Source organism: Parasteatoda tepidariorum, chromosome 5 (assembly GCF_043381705.1).
Source record: "Parasteatoda tepidariorum isolate YZ-2023 chromosome 5, CAS_Ptep_4.0, whole genome shotgun sequence".
Classification (NCBI taxonomy): Eukaryota; Metazoa; Arthropoda; class Arachnida; order Araneae; family Theridiidae; genus Parasteatoda; species Parasteatoda tepidariorum.
The window spans coordinates 33,709,978-33,725,734 of record NC_092208.1 but is presented as its reverse complement, the minus strand read 5'-3'; the positions used below and the strand labels follow the sequence as shown (position 1 = coordinate 33,725,734).

Sequence of the window (15,757 nt, the reverse complement as noted above, 5' to 3'; positions counted from 1 at the left end):
GGATCATGGGTTAGAGTCCCCTTGCCGTCAGGCTTACCGTGGGAGGTTCTCGTGGTCTTCCTCTCCATGAAACGCAAATGCAGGTTAGCTTCATCAAAAAGTCCTCCACGAGGGCAAATTTCTCCCAATACTTGATCCAGGAGTTCCCTTGTCTTCTGCATTGGATTCAAAATTACAAGGCTATGGAGTTGAACATTAGTAGTCATAAACCCAAAATTGGGTCGGTTGTTCAACGATGGTTAAAAAATAAAAATGGGAGTGAGAAAATCCACTAATGAGCTCTCAAGTTTATTTATTCATACATAAAGAGTGCCTCCTGCGCCCCCAACACAAGTTGTTACTTTTACAATTTTAAGAAAATCGATACAATATTTTAAAACAATAATCTTAAAAGTATAAACTATTGAAAAATGTAATATTTTTGTCATCTTTTTTTATTATTATTTTTTGTTCTTTGTTTAAAACGTCTTGCTATGTTGTTCTCCTTTACTTTTACTAAATGACTTTTTTGCTTTAATTTGAATTTTTATTTTTTAGATGATGATACTGTATCAAGTGGAGTAAGAATTCAACTGATTATTTCTCACCTTGTGCTAATACCATTTATTCTAATACCCTTCAAGGCTTACTTTGTATGACATTTAATGTAAATCATGTTTGTTTGCAAATTTTTGGTTTTGTATATAATGTGACATAAAGACTATTCATTTCGAAATACAAACTTTTTTTTATTGAAATTGAATTCTCTTTCTTTATGGTATAAATTTCCTAATAAAAATGTTAATACTGTATTTTGCATTTTTATTTTCATATCATTTGTTAAACTTTGAAACCGTTAAATATTAATACCATTTTTAAAAGTAAAACAAAAAAGAAAAGATGCATTTAAAAAAAACAATAACATTTTATCACAATAAGTTCATTTTAATAGTCTGAAAGGTCACGTCAGAAAATATCAGCGATTTTTATAGTTTTACATGCTGAATAAAAATTGTCGTTTCTTATCGACCAACTGTAATGAATTGAAGGTTGAAGAACAAATGTTTTAAAATTATTTTAATAGATTTGTTTTTGAGAAGAATTTTTCTAAATAGCAAGGCTAGAATTTGTGACAAGTATTCAAAATTTCATAATGAAGATGTTTATTATGGCGCATCAAATACACATTGTCAACATTTTTATTCTAAAATTACGGTAAAATAACCGTTAGTTTACGGTTACAAACTTTTCTTTCCTTTTACGGTTTTGAAACTATTTACAACTGATATGGTTATTGACCCGGTAACAGAAAACCTGCTGCACGTGAATGGGAGCTTCAGATTATTATAGAAGATTACATTTCAATTAAGCTTTCTTTTTTTTATTTTTTAAAAGAAAACAAACAAATCGGATAAAATTACTGCTCTCCCTTTTTTTAATATCTGTACATTTGCTTTTAATGAAATTTAGAAAGTTGTATTGGGTACCAAGAACAAAAAGTAAAGAATTTTTTCTGTTATTTTTCTTACAGTTACACGTTTAACTGTATAGGATTTATTCCAATTTCAATTGCCGGCATTGTGTGGGCATAAAATCAACTTAAATTAAAACAACATAACGTTTTTATGCCAAAGGACCTTGAATTTGTAAATTTGGATACATTAAGATTAGGCTGAATTAGTCGCAGACAGTTTTTTATGAAAATAATACTGCAGATTCATTAGGCAATTTCTGTTACCAGGGTCATTGCTTAAGAAGCTGCGAATACAAAATTATGCAATTTTGTAACCTTTTGCAATTAGCATAGTTTCAAAACAGTAAAAATAAAAAATTAACTGGAGTTAGGTTTTAGTTGAATTGTGTTTTATCAAATGAATTGTGAAAAGCAGCTTGATTAGTTTATAGGGTGGAGATTGTAATTGTTGTAAGAGTTGGAAAATACTAGACTTTTATGAGTTAAGCAGCTCTCTGATGTTACCATCTATACGTCAATGAGAATTTCATGTTTCAGTAGTCCAGGGTCACCAAATGTGAAATGCTTGGAAGCTTTTCATGGGTCGTGGAAATGACGAAATATTAGGATGTCAACTATGAGATTCGAGCCTTCGTTCAGACAGTCATGAGATTGACAGATTAGTCCTTCTGGCTATAGCGTACACCTAGCTGCAAGAAATTAAGTAACTCCATAAGGTGTGTCTTGCCAGCGAAGGTAAAACTCTTGTTGTTTAAACGCATCAGTTAAGAACAGTAAATAAAAAAAAATTCTCACAATTAACAGTTCGAATACCATCTTTATTATAGTTATTTGAAAGTTTTGTTTAATCTGGTAAAATAACAAGTAAATAAACTGTTATTTAATCCCTTTTCCCGTGAAAATTTAACAGTGTATGATGTAGACATCAAATCACAAATTAAAATTACTCACTCTGAAATGCATAACAATAAAACAATAATTTGAATCAAATCACAAATTAAAATTATTCACTCTGAAATGCATAACAATAAAACAATAATTTTGATAGGAAATATTAAGTAAAATATGTTCAGTTGGAACACGAAGAAATGCGAGTTGAAATTTTTTTGTTTCCGAAGTTTTCGCATATTTGCCGGAATTCTGTAAAAACTACATTGGGATGATTTTTTTCTTCTAAAATTTAATATTTACATCACAAAATCTCTGTAAAATTCATTTTTGCCTGCATAATTTAAGCACGAAAAGCGAACTTTTCAACTGTTCAACAACACTTTTGGTATTTATGGCATTTGAAAAGAAGCGGAATAGTTAAAAAGCACTTATTTATTTTCTTTTAAAAATGATATACCTTGTATTTTTAAAAGCTCCATTACGTTTTATGCACAAAAATACGAAAAACAAAGTATGGCGTCACTGCCGGTGGTAGAAAAAAAGATTTTATTGGACATTCCACGGCGTGCTCAAGCCTGTCTCGACATGCATGACGGACACTTTGAACATCTACTTTAAATTGCGCATAGTATACTGCTGTTTATATGTTCAATAAAGTGTTTTTTTGCTCCGGCAGTGACGTCATTCTTTGTTTTTCGTATTTTTCTCGTAAACTATGTATCGTGCAGGAACGCTTCTTTGGACAGTTTTTATGTACTCCCAACGAGGAATCCAGCTGTGCAGAGTTTATGCGGTCGTTTTGGGACACCCTGTATAAGGAACCTTCTCATAAATTAATCTTTGAATTCTGTCTTTACGTAATTTTTCTCATAATATCTCAGAATTCCTTGATTTAAATGATTGACAACGAATTTCCATCTAGTTACATTTATAAACAATTCAGGATGTTCTCTCATTATATTTCAGACTTTCAAAACACATCATTTGTTTAGGCTTTTCATAAATTAACTTAAATGATTAAGAAGATCACTTTTCAGACAGTTTGGAGGTGATAAATATTGCATTTTGACGAGTCCTATCAAATAAAACTGTAGTAAAGTTTGTAACTAATTTGACGTGACAAACATTAATCTTCGTTGTTTATGCCAATTATTTATTCTTGATAACTCAAACGTTAAAACAAAGTTGAAACTTAATTAGCATACATATTTATTCAAATTGGCTTTAACGTACGTTATATGGGTATCAGATATTTCCTTGGAATATCTCATCAATTCCCATTCAGTCCTTTTTTTGTTTCATTGTTGATTAATTACATAAATAACAAACGAAAACTCAGTAGAAATCAAAACACGTATGAAATCAAATGTGAGAAATAGAAATCATAATTTGTATGTACTCATAATTTGTATGTACTCATAAAAGAAATCATAATTTGTATGTTGCCTTGTTGTATTATCACAAGAGATTCATAAAGAAAAATATTCATCTTAATCCAAACATCGTAATACCATTTTAAAACAAAAATGCCTTATCTGTATTCTTTCAACCAAAATGTGTTTTTTCTTCTTAATTTTATTTCGTTATTTTAATATTCATTGCATATTTTCACTAAAAAAATATATTTAATTTTATATTGGGATTCTTAATTTTTTTTCTCCATAACTAAGCAAAAATGATACCTGCCCACAAAACTCAACTGTAAAAATGAGAAGAAGAAAAAATTATAAACATTCTTCAAGTTTTAATATGCTTGCTTAAAAACTATATAATTTCAGAATTTTTTGATACTTTAACAAAAAATGTAAATGACGTTATGCCTGAAGTAACAAAAGTAGAGATTTCAAAAATTTCCTTTCACCTTTAATTTTAAGAAAGGTACTACCTCGTAAAAAATTAAAATCCGCCATCTTTTTAAAACAGTTACTTTAACAGTTTGAATACTGCACAATATTAGGCGTACACCAAGAGCAATGGACGTCATCGGTTGTCATGAGAGAGTTCAGAACCCTTGTAATTGTTTCTATTGCCTACTTGCCGTGCCAGAAGGCCTGCTTAAGAAATTAGGCGAATTTAAGGCAGAGGATGCGTTTTTTGAGTGGCGCCATCTATGAACAGGAATACGACTGCTCACACATGTGTGTGTGACACACACACGCACACATGTCACAGTCCGTTTTGCAAGACGGACCTATTCATTCATTCACGCATCGTAATTCTGACCTGAATCAGAGAACGATCAATCTCCAATTCAGTCCCCCCCAGAGGTTGTTATGGGAACTTGGAGGACTTTGTGATTCCGACAGATTTAATGTGTCCCAGTCACCATTTAATACACGAGGATTTTTTGGCTGGCTGGATTCGAACTCCCATTCTCACTAACACGAGTTAAACGCCCTACCAACTAGACTATGGTGGTCCACACCACCTTTTTCTAGCGGGAGTTGCTAAAGCAAACCAGCTTACATTTCATAAATTAAAAATAAATTATTTTCCTTAGAAAATGCTTTGATTACAGAACTTTCACCCTATTTCTCAAACAAAAATAAGATAATGGTTTCATAGACTATTTGTGAAAGAACTTTAGAGCGTTTGGCTCACGAACAATACAATCTGTGGAAAAGGAAATGAATACCTTTGACTTAAAGACAGATTAGAAAGCTACAGACAATCTGAAAGACCAAATCATTATTTAAACGGTCATCCGACCTTCATCCAAATCATGCAAGAATACAGACGTTGCAACTTTTGCTAATTTTGGTATCCTGCCCCCCTCCCCAATGATATAACTATATAAGCGAGAGGGGGCTAACTGTGGACAATTTTTATAAATTTGTCGAAAAAACTCTACTATCCATAGCTTTTATCAAGAATATTTTTTATTAGACAATCCTTAAATTTAATGATCACAAAACTGCTCAAAGCTTTTACAATTCAAAAAATCATCAGCAGCATTGGCACGACAGCCCTTTGTGAGCCTGGGCCTTCCTCAGAAGTTTTTCCCATTCTGCTCTTCTCCCAGCAATTGTTTTCCAGTTCTTTACTGTTAGGATGACAAAATCTTCATCCACGCTATCTTTCCATCTCTTTTAGGGCCTTCCTCTTGGCCTTTTATTAGAGACGGGGTTGCATTAAGGACTCTTATTGCTGTTCGTTCCGGGCTCATTCTCACTACATATCCCCATCTCATTCTACTTAGTTTAATAGATTTAATGATATCATCACCATTAAAGATCTTATATCATTATATATTTCAAAATTATATCTTTTTCTCCAGTTGTTGTTATCGAGGATAGCGCCAAAGATGGTTCGTGGGACCTTCCTTTCGAAGGTTGCTAATAACTTCTCTTCACTCTTTGTTAAAGTTCATGCCTCTGAAGCATAAGTCAAAACTGACTTGATTAATACAATTTAAAAAATATCACAGCATAATTAATGGTAGGTAAATAATTTTATAACAAGTCAATGCATAAGATAATTTGTAATTGAAGCACCTTTTTTAAAACAGGTTCGTGCTGTGGATATGTATGTTTTCTGAAGTTAATGACGTTAAAAAATCTTTATTAAATATCGATGAATTGTAACCTGCAAAATCTTCCCCTAAGCTGTTCAATCGCAAAGGGCAGAATTTTACTGTACTTTGACATCATATAAGATTGACATTATTTAAGATTTATTTTAGATATTTTAACAATAGAGAAGAAGCTTCAAAATATCACTAAAGCAATCTTCAAATTGTTCATTAATCACAAAACTACGCAGAAATTTTACAAAGTTAAAAAAAAAATTCAAAACATGATAAATGAGCAGATAAACATTCACGAAACACGGATTACTCAATAAGAAACATTTCGCCATTTATTTCCATGGTAATGTAATCAAGAAACCATGTCTATTCGAGAACGAATTATCCGTTTCATAGATAATGACATATCTCAGTAGAATAGAAATAGAATCTTGCCTTCATATATCTCATTAAAATTCAAGGGGATCGGGACATATCTGTTCTAAAAGGTCACTAAGAATTCAATATCGTCGTATCTGTATAGGGTTGATTAAATTCTAAGACCCTGTCTTAACGCATTCATCGGTAAAGCAATTATAGGGAAGCTCTCTAGGGTAAAATGTAACCCTCTTTCTGGGACATTCTATCTAGGCTGATGTCTTTCTGCAGATCTATTAAGCGTAAAACGACAATATAAGTTAAACCCTTGAGACACATTCTTTAAAATAGAGAAACTGCAAACGTAACTAGGAAAATCGGGTAGTAATCAATTCGAATTGTTTGTTTAGACGGATTTGTGTTTATCAAATACTGCAATAACTATAGATCAATAAAAACAATAGGGGCTACGTATTCATTAAGAAATAATTTCTCTCTGTTTAGTTAATTATTACATTTAGTTAAAGATTCTAATGGGAAGGAAAATATAAGTTGTATTTAACTAGGGTAACTATGAAAATCGGATAGTAATCGATTAAAATTTTTCATTTAGATTGATTTGCGTCGATCAAATACTGCAATAACAATAAACTAATAAGACAACAATAAGAGCTGCACATTATTAAAAAAATCCTATCTTTACAGTTAACTATTGCATTCAATTAAAGATTCTAATGGAAAGGAAAACGTAAGTTGTATTTAAACTAATAGTTTTAATATTTTTTTTGGTCATTCTTCTTGAAGAATATTTTCGTAAAATTGATTTTGACGCATTAATTCCGGGCCACGAAAAAGGGTCTATATTATAAAGAACACCTACACGAAGAGTTTATTGCAATTGAATATTTCTTTCTGTCATTTGCAACGTTAAGTTTTTTTAAAAAATATATGTGCCTTGAATTTAAAATAAAAAAATTTATTTTTACATTTATGTACTTTTAACATATTATGGTAGACATAATTAACTTATTTCAGCTAAATAAATCTTAATTATTAAACACATATGCTACCATTTCTTTAAAAATATATAGATAAGTATTCCTTTAAAAAGACGCTAATCGCTAATGAAGTTCAAATAATTGCAGATGTTTCAAAGAGTTCCTAATGTTAAGACGAAATATGTCAAATAAAAAAAAAGTTATTAGAAATAGGATTTCCTTTTATTCAATAGGATTTCTTTTTCCGTGTATTAAGCTAAGGAGAACTGAAACACGAGTATGTTCATATTAAAGCTTAAAACCGCGTGATAATACTCTTGTCTATTTCTCCAAAAACATTAATAAACATGTTTTTACGACTTGAAGTCTCAATCATTACGAAACATGTTGTTAACATGCTTGCAGTATGCTTTTAAAAAAAAAATATATTGAACAACTTCTAGGCAGAGGTAGGGCGCATCATAAGGATTAAGAACTGCATAGCAACCCATGAGCGAAAATAATATAATAGCACTCAACTAGATGGTGTTCTACGCTCTACATGCGCTTATAAACTTTTTAAAATACATAAGCATTTCTTTTCTTCTGGAATCCCACTAAGGTAACCTCTATCACGTGTCCGCAAGCGATCATGTGACAAGAATCGTTCACATCGTTGCTACAATTTTAGAAACTCTTCGAGTGTTTAATCTGTTCCGACAATCAATGCACCGTCAGTGTCCATGTCCAGCATGTCTAATGTCTAACTTCGATCATATATAACATTATAATCTTTATTTTTCTAGTACACTATTTGTACTAAATGTATACTAGTAATAATTTTGTGTTATCTCAAAAACTTCAGTTACGTATCGTCCTTTGACGTTTCAAGTAATGGGTGGCTATGCGATTTTTAATTCATAAGGAAAAGGTTTGCATGGTTAACTGTATAAAGCTAATCACACGTGGCAATAAAGGTTAAAGTTCGTAATATGACTTCTGGTTTAGTAATTAATATTTATTTTTACGTCTGCACTTAAAACACACGTCATCCTATATTGTCATTGTACTTTCACTGTTTACAATATGACTTGAACGTTAAAAAATTCCTACCAAATCCCGAAAATTCCCTACCAGGTTGCCGGTTGAAAAGTACTGGCAACCTGAGTATCATGCAACATTCTTAAAATTCGTTTCACCGTATAATCCATTCTTACCATATAATTTTAAACTGCAAATTTTGCATTAATATTACAGTAATTTAATTACAGTGATTTAGAGATTTTGCAGTAACTATTACTATAACAATTACGGTATCTAAGATTTTTTTGTTCATTAAAATTTTACAGTAAAAATAAACTTTACCGAAAAAAGTACAAGCATTCTGAATGTCGGCATTTTTTACCGTAATTTGATCAGAAATTTTTTACAGTGCGTATTTGCAATTCATTTTAATAAATTATAAAACCCTTCAACTTTAACTATAAATATAACACCTGGAAACAAGATTCAAGACATTGCAACCTTTGTGCTTTACTTATGTCATTAATCGATGTGTTTTAAATCAATTTATGGCTCATGACTTTTTAATTTTTTCAAAAAATACAAAATAATTGCATGAATGGTAAAGTTACTTGTCACAATAATAAAAATTCCTTAGAATATCAAGCTTGTTCACATATCATCCTGTAAACATAACTTAAGTGAAGAGATGCACCGAAAATTTTCAAGATTCCGACCCTGTATTAAAATCTTGTTATTGTTTTATTGTCTTGATATTATTCTTATTGTTGTTTACACTCAGTTAAATATTCATTAAAAAACACTATTTAACCCTTTGACGCATAATTTTATTAACTATATTTTTTATACACTTTTCATTATTTTGTATTAATTTTTCTAAAATAATGGAAAAATATTATATTTAGAGTTTTTATAATTTATGGTTAAGAAACACAGCTTGAAATATTGTTGTTTTTTACGTTAAAAGTAAAATCTTTTTTAAATTTGCACTCATTTACTGTTGTTTAGATCTAAGAGAAACAGTTATTCAACACTGAAATTTCTTTACTTTGGAAGATCAATTATTGATAAACTTTTGAATATAAACTAAACAAATGCTCTTGAACTTTTTTTTTCGTTTTTTCTTTTGGATTTTATATTTTAGGACAAATGTAATTCCAATAATCTGACAGATTTTTCACACCAATTTATTATTTAAAAAAAATATGAAAAGATATTTTTGCTCGTAATTAGAGCGACAGAAAAAAGTTATTATAGGGCAACTGGTGTCTCATCTGCGTCATAGGGTTACAATTGCTTCTATGGAATAGTGTTCAATTCTAAGTAAGTTATAACAATCATGAAACTTCAGAAAATAACAGTTAGTAAATCGATCATAAGATTATTAATTAAAAGTCGTATATTTTTATAATAATGCAATGCATTTAATTTATTATTTACCTCATACATATTTGAATAAGGATTTTAGATTACTAAAACTCCCCTCGAGCATGAAATTCGGAAACTTTTTATTGATCAGTTAATCTTCAACGAAATCTCGCTAATTGCTTACAAGCACCAAGGAATTTAAGAACCATCTTACAAGAATTAGCTTCTTGTTATGTTGTAACGAAACTTACGCTTGAAAGATCTGAAATTTAAATATTTTTCTCGTGTTTTAAATATTTTCATTGCTTTGATTGTTCTCACTTAATATTGATGCTTGTTGAATTTCATTTAGTACCTTAATAAATATTTTAATTAAAAGGAATGCATGCTACATGATTGGTTTTTCAACATTGCAAACGCAAATTAATTTCTAGGACAAATATTTCTAAATTAAACCGATTTGGATGTAATTTCTCTTACGTAAAACAAACCTTAAAAAATCTTAAAATAAATGCTTAATTTTGTTTTTTTCTTATTCTTTACAGCTGCCCAAAGAGTGAAATATATTTAAGTAAAAATGAAGGGTACATAACAGAATTTTTATCAGTTATATCAAATAAAGAATATATAGTCACAAAAGGATATAAACAAAATGAGAATAAATGCCTAAAATATGAGTATTCTATCTTTAGACATTTTTTTAACTCTAAACATAATAATTCTTGCAAAAGCTACAAAAATTCAGCTTATGAGGAAAAAGACTTTCAAACAGATGTCCAAGCTTCAACAATTAAAAATTTTCCAGGCTGTTAAATTTTCTTTATTTTAAAACGGAAAAAAAATTATAATCCGGAAACGAGGTGGGGAACACTTTCAAGCTGTGATCCGAATACTTGAAATCTTTACAAAAAGTTGATTTGCACTCGTTGAAAAATGAAACATTTTGAACAAATAAACATTTTTAATCGTTAAAGCAACACAATAAAGGAATTTTGTGCTTTAGTTTGTCAAATATAACAGTGTAGAAAGCAATGCTCTCATTTTTATAAACACGGGGAGGAACTTTTTTTTTTTGTTACGAAACTATTTTGGGAGTCGGCGAGGGTTAGCAAGTAGAGTTTTATTCTATTTTTTTGCATAACCGTCGTTTAACAGCCGACCCAATTTTGGGTTTACGATTACTAATATTCAACTCCATAGCGTTGTAATGTTAAACATAACCCAGAAGACAAGGGAGCTCATGTATAAAGTATTGGGAGAAATTTGCTTTCGTGGAGGATTTTTTGATGGAGCTAACCAGCATTTGCGTTACATGGAGAAGAAAACCACGAAAACTACCTACGATTAGCCTGACGTCAAGGAAATTTTCACGTCAGCACTGTGATCGGTGCAAGCCGGATGCGGAATTCGTATCGACCAGCTATCGCTGGGTTTCGAACCTGGTTCACCTCATTGGAAGGGAACTCTCTATCCACTAAGCCATCGTGGCACAGCAATTAGTGTTTGAAGTTTTCTAGTGAATTTAAATATTCATTTATTTATACAGGTAATAAAGAAAATTAAATGTACGAAAACTGTATTTGGCTTGAAAAATGGGAACTTTGATAACGATTGCAATTAAACACAAATATTTTTAAATTCTTATCACTGTACTTCGTAGTTCGTGGCAGCCTAGGAAATATTAAAAATAACGAAATAATTGTCTCCTTATCCTATTTCTCTCTTAATAAATGTTTAGAACATTTAAGCTAAATTTTAAAAATAAATATGCTTACTTGCAATATTATGTAACTTTATATCCAGTTCCCAGTTGCTTCGCCTTACTCTTAAATGCAAATAAGCATCGAATTTTTTCGTTTCTAGTAGGTAGTGAATGTTTGGTTGGTTTATATTCAGAAACTCTTACCTTATCTTGTTCACCCAAGCTATTTCATACATCAAGGTTGTTTTAAACATATGGTTTCGAGTTTTGAGTAATAAAACCACCCAATTTTTCTTTTATTCAGTTACCAAGTTTTAACGAGAAAGATTCAACTTTTATGTGAAAATAGGGCATCTTTTATGGCCTATTTTGCATTTTGCTTTGAAAGTATGTAATAGAATAAAATGTAAATTACTTTGTCTGCATGCCTACGTTCGTACTTTCAATGATTTATATGTATTTTAATCATCACATCAATCTAATGAATATGTTATTTCTATTCATAGAATAAAAATAAAAGGCAGAATAATGCTTCGATATATGTTGAAAAATTCAAAAGAAGCTCAGAAAAAGTTGGAATGTCTGCATATATTCGATTGTGTTTATTGTAATCGTAAAAATTGTTTTAACTTTCAATGTAGTTTTTTGAATGTTTTTATGGTAAATAAGAAAATTAGGAAGAAATTTTTTTTATAAGAATGGTGATAAATATCGAATGTGTGTGAATAAAAACAGATGAAGAAAATTTATTTTGTCCTAAACGATGTTAAAAATGTTGGACCGAGTCTAATCTTTTTACTTTCTGCACTCAAATTTGTTCCTGCAAGTGTGCAAAAATCAGATATCAATAAAATTAGCTGCAACCGTTACACGATGAGCCATGTTTTCGTGAAAAAAATCACCCTACTTGAATTTAATTATACGGTGTTATGATTTAACTTGAATGAAAATATGATCCAAATTGAGACCGTATTAAATTTTTTTTATTGGCATTATAAATATTGAATTAAATTAAACATGATGTTTAATGGCACAAGTTTTAAACAGGACATGTCGCGCCAATCCATACAGTCAGTGCAGGTGGTACCATAATCTCTGCCATGATTACTGGTGGTACCATAATTTAATAAACATTTTTACAATGTTTAAAATATTAAACATATATTAACGTAAATTAAGTGAGGAAATAAAAGCATACAGCCAAAATTCGACAAATCACTATTGAGGAAGATGGCATAGAAAACATGAAAACCAGTTTGATTGCCAAAAGAAACTTGAGTGTATTTTAAACAAATGATTCATAAAATGACCTGATGACCTTTTCTCTAATTCACGTAACTCTGTGCTTGCACAGAACTGAATTCAAAAGGTATGCACATTAGAAGTCATAAATTATAGTCTAAATGCTATAGAAATCTAACGAATCACTATTGAGGATGGTAGGTTTGAGAACATCAAAACTTGTTTATTTGTCTAATGGATCTATGATAAGTTTAGAAGATATTATTAGAAAGTTTAACAACAAGCTAGTTACAATTGAGTTACCAATTACAGATATAGAAACTGGTTTCGATACTTCGTTTTTTTATTACACTTAGTTTTTTTCACTTTAAAACAGCAGATTTCTCGTTTTTGTTGCTTCTTTTTTGTTTCAGTATTAATTTTTGCACCCTTAAATATTTTAATAGTTTTTTATTTTTACTTTGATAATGATTCTAAAAATAAACAAAAGCTAATGATTACGAAAAACTCTATTGACCAGGAGTTAAGATAGTTCCTAAAATGATAAAATCCACCAACGATATCTAATAATTTAAATTACATCTAAATTTGGAAATTTCACTACTAACTCGTGACTAGTTTTAACAGTGTCCACTTTTTTTAAAATATGAGGCAATTTCTTTTACCCAATTGAAAGTTTTTAACGATTGAAAGAACTGTTGATATTTCTAAAGTGGAACAGTTCTCTTGAATTGTTTCTCAAAACAGGGAAACACTAAAGGTAAACTTTAAAAACATTAAGAATAGCTTTTAGAAAATAAATAAAGTAATTTTTAGATTATTATATAACATTCATAATGAATTCTTAAGTATATTTTATTAAAAATAATAATAAATTTAGTATGAGATCAAATTGTAACAATTGGTCAGCGACTGCGGAAAAAAAAATTTAATCGTTATTTGTTATGCTTAGTGGTCTTGTGGCCGACGGTTACAGCCAATTTTACAAAATATCTGCGAATGCGAGCCGCTGTGGCTCAGGGGATTGAGCGTTCGCCTCTGAATGATGTGAGCCGGGTTCGAATACAAGCGATGATTGGTCGATACGGATTCTGATGCTGACGGAAATATTCTCAGTGATAGACGGATCATAGGTTGGATTTCCCTTGCCGTCAGATCCGTGAGAGATTTTCGTGGTTTTCGTAATGCAAATGCAAGTTAGTTCCATAAAAATGTCCCCGTAAAGTCAGATTTCTTAAAAATACTTGATCCAGAAGTTGCCTTGTCTTCGAGATTGGGTTCAAAATTGGGTCGGCTGTTCAACGATGGTAGTTAAATGAAATAAGAAAATGAATGCAATCAAAGAAAAAGTTGAAATACAACAAAACTTTGATACGAGAAACTACTAAAAGCGGGAAAATATTGAAACACGGGCTGTAATTTTACTCAAACAATGGAAGAGAAAACATACTCTCTAACAGCAGAACACAACTTCAAAGGAAAGAAAAATTATCTTTGTTTTTAAAAAATAGGAAAGCAGTTAAAATGCAAAGAATCGTAATAAGAACATTAAAAATATTGCACCGAATTAGTGACACTTCAACTTGTCACAAATCCATTGCAAATCGTGTATAAAGATGAAAGCAAATAATTTGATAATAATGTTAATTCACGAAGCACTCACTCAGTGTTGACTTAAAATAAATATCTTTTTAGTTAGGGGAGAGTCGGGTAGCCCCGCCCAGCGGGTACCCCCGCCCACTGTCAATTTCATACGTATAGAATATTTTTTCAAGTCAATGGACCATCGGACATTAATTGTTATATTAAAAAAAGATTATTTTCAAAGTTTCAAGTATTTATGCAGCTGTTAATATAGTAAGTAATAGTTTTGAAAATATGTTGAATACAGTAGTCATGAAATTAAGAAAAATTGGCTGAATGTTTCGATTAAACTTCATTTTAATACTAAATAATTTTTTCTATACAAACAGCATTAAAGTATGCAGCCTTAAGTTTAATTTGCACAAAGAAAAAAGTTTATATGTGAAAAATTGTTCGAGTAATTGCAAATTTACAAAAAAATTGGATTTCGGGTAGCCCCGCTCACATGAATATCGGGTATCACTGCATAATTTTATTTCGTCGATAAATGTATACTTGCAAAGATTATTATTTTATTGCTTCAAATTTGAATNTTTTACTTTCTGCACTCAAATTTGTTCCTGCAAGTGTGCAAAAATCAGATATCAATAAAATTAGCTGCAACCGTTACACGATGAACCATGTTTTCGTGAAAAAAATCACCCTACTTGAATTTAATTATACGGTGTTATGATTTAACTTGAATGAAAATATGATCAAAATTGGGACCGTATTAAAGTTTTATCACTTTTATTGACATTACAAATATTGAATTTTCACAAATCCATTGCAAACCGTGTATAATGATGAAAGCAAATAATTTGATAATAATGTTAATTCACGAAGCACTCACTCAGTGTTTACTTAAGATAATTATTTTTTCAGTTAAGCTTTTAATTACTTGTAAAAATTAATCATTAGTTACAAATAAAGTAATGAAAAACTTAGTGAAAAGTATTATCTTAAGTCAAACATTCAATCTCAGCATAATAAGTTCAAAAATGAACCATAATGATCGTTTGAAACCATAATATTATGCAGAATTTCGGAAATTTAAATAAAGTGATAAATTTGATAAGGTTTTGTTTTAAATTGAGCTATAGTATTGTGTAATTAAGCTTAAGAATTATAATAATAATGTTCCACTTACAACATTACGCAAGGTCACAGCAACTTTAAACGATATTACTATTCATTACGCTCCTAATTTTTTATAAACGTATTAGAAAATATTTTAATTAAAAAAAACAGTGGAAAATCTAACATTGTAATATAAATTCAATCTAAGCATAGTGAAGCCTTGAATACACCTAATTAAACTAATATCTCATCAAGAAAATTGTCCCTCATGAACAAAAAGAAAGGTCTTTAATACTTAATTAACTTTTAAAGCAAAAACATTCATATTTAAAAAAAAAATTTCCAACAATGTACTGATTTCCTAGATACATGAAACCACTTCAATTATTAAGAAACCCTTCTAATAGGGGGATGTTTGCAGCAGAAAACGAAAGATTCCAACATCATTTCCCTTAGCGAAATCATTCTTTCGATTAATCAATCAACTACAGGCAAAAATAACTCCATATATACAC

General features: G+C 30.2%; 1 protein-coding gene across 1 annotated transcript in view; it reads left to right on the top strand.

Moving 5' to 3' along the window:
• LOC107436155 (neurotrimin-like) overlaps positions 1-791 on the top strand; it is a 30,719-nt gene extending 29,928 nt beyond the window's left edge. Inside the window, exon 8 of the mRNA XM_043040310.2 lies at positions 538-791. Coding sequence (XP_042896244.1) covers positions 538-638 — 101 coding nt within the window. The 3' untranslated portion in view covers positions 639-791. The remainder of the gene's footprint in view (positions 1-537) is intronic.
• Positions 792-15,757: the final 14,966 nt, after the last annotated feature.